At 36.9% G+C, this 7,641-nt stretch overlaps 1 protein-coding gene across 1 annotated transcript; it reads right to left on the reverse strand.

Annotated features, from left to right (window-relative positions):
- Positions 1 to 1,034: 1,034 nt before the first annotated feature.
- Positions 1,035 to 6,663, reverse strand: LOC134635518 (sialic acid-binding Ig-like lectin 14). The gene is made up of 7 exons (XM_063484894.1): positions 6,588 to 6,663; positions 5,727 to 6,140; positions 5,142 to 5,462; positions 3,093 to 3,350; positions 2,716 to 3,000; positions 2,407 to 2,414; positions 1,035 to 1,346 (listed from the first exon to the last, which is right to left on the reverse strand). Exons 1-7 carry the CDS (start codon positions 6,646 to 6,648, stop codon positions 1,035 to 1,037), a joined length of 1,659 nt encoding a protein of 552 aa, XP_063340964.1. The 5' UTR covers positions 6,649 to 6,663.
- Positions 6,664 to 7,641: the final 978 nt, after the last annotated feature.

The raw sequence follows: 7,641 nt of genomic DNA on the forward strand, positions 1-7,641 counted from the left end.
GATTTTGACTGCTGGAATGAGAAAACTGTTGCCTGAGCTAGCAACACAAAAACAGCCCCAAATAATATGTGAACTGTAGTGTGCTTGCTGACAAGCACACTACTTGTAATTTTAAGCTGTAAAGACTTTTGTATGTTGTTTTTAGGAACCCTCGCGTTTCACGCGTTTTCGCGACGCAAATATGCTTCCGAATTTTCGCGGGACCCGCAATCGCGTGTCATCGCGCTCTTTCCATTGACTTTACATGTAAACCTGACGCTCTGGCCGCCTCTATCGCGTTCGGTGTGAACACACCGTTACAGATGCATTGTTATTGTGTACTTAAGGAGTGTTTGGGGACTTTTGACATTAGCATTAGATCCACTGAAGCTAGTTATATCATTAGCTTGAAATAGATTGTATGGTGTAGAACAAATGATTTGGTCAAAATCATTCTGACTTGATGAATGTGTCGGATAAAAACTGAAAAAGAAAATAAATGATCGTATGCAAGACAGGGAAGAAAATACATTTACTAAGCAAAAAGACATACACTTTTCAGCAAGAAGACAAAACACAAAACATGGTTTAAAAGGTCATTTTGTGAAAGCACTAAAAGAAAACTCCAAAGGTCATTTGGCACACTTTCAAATATATTTGACCAGACAAGGTCAGTGTTGGCCATCTGCCACCTGGAAACTTAAACCCTTAAAAACCTGCAAAATACATCAAGAATAAAGTTAAGAAAAAGATAAACCACTATATTTACTACTACAGCTAAATGTCATGGGTAAGATTTTATAGTAAAGAAGTATAGATATCTAAAAATTGCTTAACCATGACATTTTTCTAATATTCGCAGTCATTAAACTATTGCAGAGCACTATATTCAGAGCTAACATATTCATCCCTGTAAGATTTGATTTGTTAATATTTGTGAGATTGTTCAAAAGGTTTTCATTCAAACACAAAATGGAAATCCATCTATCCATCAATCCATCCATTACATCTGATGAGATCAATATTTATCCTTAGCAACTATACAAAAGAATTCCTTAATTATCATCTATTATATCATTCACAGTGGAGTACACTGCCTCATCTTCCTCTTCCTTCTTTTCTGGTTCACAGTGTTTCATCTCCCCCTCCAACATTTTACCGTCGTCTCCACCATCATCTTCTTGTTCTTTTTTTATTATCTTCTTGATTTCAGCGTACTCCGTCTTTGTGCTTTCTTGCGTCCTTGCTGCCTTTCTGCCAATGTGTGTTTTTAACAGGGAAAAATCAATGGTGGCATATTCCACTTCGTTTGTCCCACTGTTTGAGTTCAGGGTCTGGTTGTTTTGTAATGCTTGACCGTCATATATCTGTTAGGTACAAAGTAAATAGTTTCAGTCATTTATCAGTTACAGGCAGACCAACATTGTGCATACTATCCATTTATCTAGTGTATATTCTTTCATGCTTCAAAGGGTGTGAGTTCTGCGCCATATTCTAAGTCAATCTATCCTATTTGTTTGGTTTCTCTCTCCATCTGTCCCTTCCTGCATTGTACTGGTGTAGGGGGTGCACCTGTAAATTGCTAGGCAGTGTTAAATGGCACCTTGCAGAATAAAGGCAGGGTCACTTTATTCTGAAACCTCTACCTACCATCACAGCTATGCCTTGTTGTCAGCCCATGTTTTCAATGATGCACCTATCTAAAGTTGTGTAATGTGTAGTGTCCATTAAAGGATTGGCTTTTCATTTCTGGAAAACAATCATCTTTCCTGAAACTGCCTTGCTTGAAGCTGGCTTGTGTTGTTGTTTAGTGTTGTCCTGGTGGACTGAGCTGACTTATTATTGTTTCACCTGATAGCGCTGTGCAGTGTGCGGTTCCTTTGGTGGGGTGATTTGTTTTAATATAAGACATGGTTCAGTGTGTGTGTGTGTGTGTGAGAGAGATTCCTATCTACATACTATGCATATACATCTGCCTTTAAGTAGCACAGAGATGTGAAAGATTTTTATTTTGATGCCTTGAAAAGATTAGTTTTATCTGGTTATGTGCAGTTACCAGCTGCTGTTAATCCACTGAATCCAGCTAATGATTATTTCAATGATTTTTAATTTTGTTTCTCCCCTCTCTTTAGCTGTATTGTACTGGGTGTGGATTACCAGCAGCAGTGAGACTTCCTCCAAATGTATGCGAGATATTTGTGCAGAAACCCATTTTATTATTTTAAGTTATATCAAAAAAGATGAATTAACATAAATACCAGTGGATCATCTGGACGTGTCAGCATCACAAAAGTGTCATTCAAATGTCCAGAACTCGTCATTTCTTTTCTGTAGAAAAGGGCATATTTACAGAAACAATGTTGAAATGAATGTTAAATTGCATCTACACAGAAACGTTAATAATAACTACAAAAATAAATTCTGTACCTGTAGCACTTTTGGGCCAAAAAGCAAACACCTGATGAAAGAACTGCACCAATCAAAAATGCAATGATAATTTCCAGAAATCTCCACCTAAGACCCGATGACGGCTCTGCACTCGAAGGAAACAACATGAAAAACCTGTTAACTCACATATTGAATTATATACAGCACACCTAATGGCTAGTCTAATGATTGTCTTAATTGCATAGGTCATAGATTACATGGGTTAAAAAATGGTAGTAAAAATGTCAAGTGGTTAAGTGTTACAGAAAGGGTTTTAATTTAAAACAACAACAACCAAACAAAACTTACCATCTTTTTTGGACAAGTTGTTATTGATCAGCAGGTTTTCTCTTTCTTCTCCATTTCCATTGTTGCTGACACATTCAACAGTGCTGTTGCCATGGTTTTTTACAGTTACACTGACAGTGCTGTTGACTGTGTGGTTTAATACACTAGTAATGACAGAGTACTCAGTGTGGTGATTCAACAGAGGCCATGTGATGTTAGGTAAAGGAAAGCCTTCATTGATGCAAACACAGGTCAAACCCTCAGACTGAAGCACACATCCTGAGCCATTCTGTATCTTTGTATGCCCTATAAACATGTAATCAGAATCATAATACAGGGGACGCTGCAAGCTTTAATGTTAATGAATTTCAGGTTAAAAATACATGCCATCTACTTACAAGTCACAGTTACATCAACATATGAAGTCACAGCTGTGTCCAGATGTTTTACTGTACAGATGTACTGCCCTGAATGTTCTGATGTCACATTACGGACGACAAGTATAGCTGATCCAGTGTCATTGTGCAGTTTTGTGTTAGAACCACATTTAGACCACACGATCACAGATGGAGGAAAGCTTTCAACACTGCAGGTCAGATTCAGAACATCTCCCTCCTTCACAGTTGTATTCCCAATGATCCGAGCAGCCCTGTTATCTGTGGAGGATATTTCAGTGGTTTATTTAAGGAGTTCGGAAACAACACTGGCATGTAATCATTCTTCACAGCTTCAACTGCAAAATTAACCTGGAAGATGATAAGGCTGCTGATGACATCACTGGTGATGTTAACCAGTAATGTGACAATGTGTGGTACTTACATATTACTGTTATGGTGACGTTATTCTTTAGGGTATTGTTCATATATGTAACTGTACAGATGTACTGTCCAGAATGATCTGGTTTCACATTTTGAATGAAAATTGTGGATGATCCAGTGTCATTGTGAAGGTTTGTGTCAGAACCGAGTTTAGACCACTCAATCAGAGATGGAGGGAAACTTTCAACACTGCAGGTCAGATTCAGAACATCTCCTTCCTTAACAGTTGTATTCCCAATGATCTGAGCATCCCTGTTATCTGTAAAATACATTTCAGTGATTTCAGTGGTATATTTAAGGAGAGGGCAAGTTACACTGCCATGTAATGATTCAACACAAAAAAACCCCTGAAGGATAAGAATAATAAATACGCGAGTTTAATTAATGCAAAGTGTAAAATGCCACAAATGTCATTAAAGTGCTAATTACAATTGATCACTGCACAATATCATTACATGTTTCAAAAGGCTCCTAAGACATTTCCTCTTACTTCCCCTGTATAGTGCAGTCGACAGTGTTCCTCTTTCTGAATAAAGTTTTACTCTACATCTATAAATAAAAAAACATACATTTGTACATCGTCTTCACCTTTTCAAAATTATTTTAAGTGACAATTTTGACATTTAAAAATAATACAAGTAGTCACTGGTATCACTATCTAAAAATTTCAAAGCAAATACACACAAATGTTGATGATATCACATATTTAATGAGGTGTGGCTGTAAGAGTTATTTAAAATAATTACACTAATCTAAACTCACCATTTCAGGTACCAGATGAAACGAATATGACCACTGCTAAAAATGTTCTGCTTAAAAGCACAAAGTTGTGTACTTACATATCACTGTGACACTGATATCCTTCTTCAGGGTATTGTTCAAATATGTAACTGCACAAATGTACTGTCCAGAATGTTCTGCTGTTGCATTAGGGATGACAAGTGTCGCTGATCCAGTGTCATTGTGCAGGTTTGTGTCAGAACCAAGTTTAGACCACACAATCACAGATGGAGGGAAACTTTCAACACTACAGGTCAGATTCAGAACATCTCCCTTCTTCACAGTTGTATTCCCAATGATCCGAGCAGCCCTGTTATCTGTGGAATATATTTCAGTGGTTTATTTAAGGAGTTCGGAAACAACACTGGCATGTAATCATTCTTCACAGCTTCAACTGCAAAGTTAACCTGGAAGATGATAAGGCTGTTGATGACATCACTGGTGATGTTAACCAGTAATGTGACAATGTGTGGTACTTACATATTACTGTTATGGTGACGTTATTCTTTAGGGTATTGTTCATATATGTAACTGTACAGATGTACTGTCCAGAATGATCTGGTTTCACATTTTGAATGAAAATTGTGGATGATCCAGTGTCATTGTGCAGGTTTGTGTCAGAACCAAGTTTAGACCACTCAATCAGAGATGGAGGGAAACTTTTAATACTGCAGGTCAGATTCAGAAAATCTCCCTCCTTAACAGTTGTAACACCACGGATTGTAATTTCTTTCTTATCTGTGAGATAAAAATATACATTTTACAATAATGTGATTTCCTTTTAAGACTCTAGTGATCATTCAATAGATTAAAAAAATTTATATAAAAGAAAGTTTGCAAAGAACTCACGGTTCACATTTAGAGTGAAAGTCTTCTGTGTACTTTTTCCACCTGTGAAGTTGATCTTGCAAGTGACACTAGTGTTGTGCTGTTCAGATGAAGGATTAAAGGTCAAAGTTGAGATGTGTCTCTGTCTGAAAGCAGTCAGATTCCCGGTCTTGAAAGCAGTGCTGTTCCCTGCAATGTAAGATTCAGTCCCTCCTGCTCCTCTCCATGTCCAGGTAATTTTAGGAACGGATCCAGAGCAGAGACCAGGAGCAGTGCAGGTCAGTGTGGCCTGCTGTCCCTCTGTCAGTGTGGGAATCTTAACTCTGCGTTTTTGATTAAGACCTAATGTAAATACATTGCATTTGTAAAAACAGATTAACTACCTGAAGTTCATCTAGAACATCATTCTGTTTTTCAAATAGTAAGATATTGTCAAGGCAAACAGTTTTAACAGGAACTGCTGCAGTTCCTACCAGCTACCAAAGAGGTCAACAATTCTCCCAAAAAATGAATACTTCATTAAGGCTATAAAAATACTAAATATGTTATTGTACATGACTGAATATTTTTTTTCCACATGATTGTTCTTGGAATAGCTTTTCATACCTTTAACAGAGACAGTTACTCTTGGAATGAATGTAAATCCATCTTGTTTTCCATTCAGTTCTCCAGTAACTCTGAGCTGATATGATCCATTATCAGACTCTTTGAGATCATTAATGATGATGCTGCAGTTGTTCTGACTCACATCAGGCTCCAAACGTGACACTCGTCCTTCAAACCCAGACTGAGTGTTTGTGTCTGTGGTTTTGTTGCTGTGAAATATTATGTCAGCATCACTGCAAATTTTTTGAGATGCTTCACATTTGTACCAAACTATATGTTTGGGTGTAAAGTTAGCAGCAGTAGTGAAAGAACACGGGATCACAACACAGAGTCCAGCCTCTGCTGTTAGCTCTCGCTCAGTGAGATTAAGACAGTATCCTTTGTCACAGTGTTGTTGCGCCAAGGCTGAGTCACCTGTTAATGCAAAGGGAAAGATAAACAGTGAATGTAATATTTAGTTTGCAGCAATAACAATTATATGTAACTAGAAGAATAATAAAGGATAAAGAATAAAGAGAAACAGGAACTCAATTGCCTACAGCATCCACACAATTAAAGATATTACAGTAACTTTTATGTATTACACAACAACTATAATTTTCACATTTCATAGCCTATTATATACAGGCTATGAAATTTGCCTGGATATTGATTAACAATATCTCTGGACATGTTTAAGAAAAAAATAAATTAAAATGCTACACATGATAATAGTAGAGATGTAAATAGTAAAGGCACAAGTTTATGATCAACTGTAGATACTAATAAATTCTTATCATCTTTTTTTTTTTTTTTTACTACATGTAAATATTTTTTTAACTACAAATATAGCAGAATTACAGCAAAGGAGAAGATACAAACCTGTGTCAGCAATGCTGCCTTTCACAGAGACAAACAGAGCCGACCAGATGAGAACAAACATGTTCGAGGCTCGAGACGTTCAGTCTCTCCCTCCACAGAATAACTTATCCAGCAGATGAGCAGCTTTTGCTGTTAGTTTTATTCCACTAAGAATAACACAGTATTCTTGAGATTGCCGTTTTCCACCAGATTTGAAACCTAATTACAAGATTACAGAAGAGAAGAGTCAAAACTTTTTTTTAGCATTGCTGCTCTCAGAGAAAACCAGAATTTCCCAGATGAGAACAAACATGTTCGATGTTTGATGTGTGACACGTTCAGTTTATCCCTCCACAGATAAACTTTAATGCAGATAATGTAAATATGCAGAATTAGAACAAGGGATTTTCCAAATTTTACATCATATATCTTAAAGGATATCACATAATTTGTTTGCGGTTGTATGTATAAACTCTGTCTTAAAACATAGCTGTATCATTTCACTAATGTAATAACAGACACAAAACAACAGTCCACCAGTCAGCCCAGTTGTTTCATCCAGCACAATTAACTGTTATCAGCAGTGCCATATAGAAGCAAAAGGTGGAATTTTATTTATTTTTTACCTTTTTGCTGTCTTTCTCATTTACTCTTCCCTCCACAGTAATCTCAGTTGACTGCCCTCGTCGTCTCTATTTTCTTCTCTAGTTTCTTCTCTAGTTTCTTCCTTGTTTTTGCACCAAGATTTCAGGAAGTTTCTCAGCACACATTTAAATTTTACTGAGCAAGACTGGCTTCTGTAAAAGCACCATCTTATATCAAACTGTGTAAATGTTTTTCTCACTACATAAGCAATGAGAAATACTGCTGTTTCATTTGCTTAAAAAACACCCTCTACTGCTGAATCTCTGCAGGAAGAGTATTTTTCTGTCTCTCTCGATAACTTGAAGCTGGTAAAGATTAAGGAATTGGAACTGGTGAAGAAACCACATGTTACTGACAGTGTGTGGTACATGCACAGTCGTGGCCGCAAGTTTTGGCTGTGGCATAAAGTTTCTTTTTCATATACTTTGCT

This window comes from Pelmatolapia mariae, linkage group LG10_11, assembly GCF_036321145.2.
Source record: "Pelmatolapia mariae isolate MD_Pm_ZW linkage group LG10_11, Pm_UMD_F_2, whole genome shotgun sequence".
NCBI lineage: Eukaryota > Metazoa > Chordata > Actinopteri > Cichliformes > Cichlidae > Pelmatolapia > Pelmatolapia mariae.

Bases quoted from the DNA above. Each gene is read 5' to 3' on its own strand.
- LOC134635518 (XM_063484894.1), bottom strand. From the start codon at position 6,648: ATGTTTGTTCTCATCTGGTCGGCTCTGTTTGTCTCTGTGAAAGGCAGC. The intron at 6,141-6,587 runs GTTTGTATCTTC...TTGCATTAACAG, and splicing joins AGGCAGCATTGCTGACACAG to GTGACTCAGCCTTGGCGCAA. The intron at 3,351-5,141 runs GTGAGTTCTTTG...TATCCTCCACAG, and splicing joins TTTCACTCTAAATGTGAACC to ATAACAGGGCTGCTCGGATC.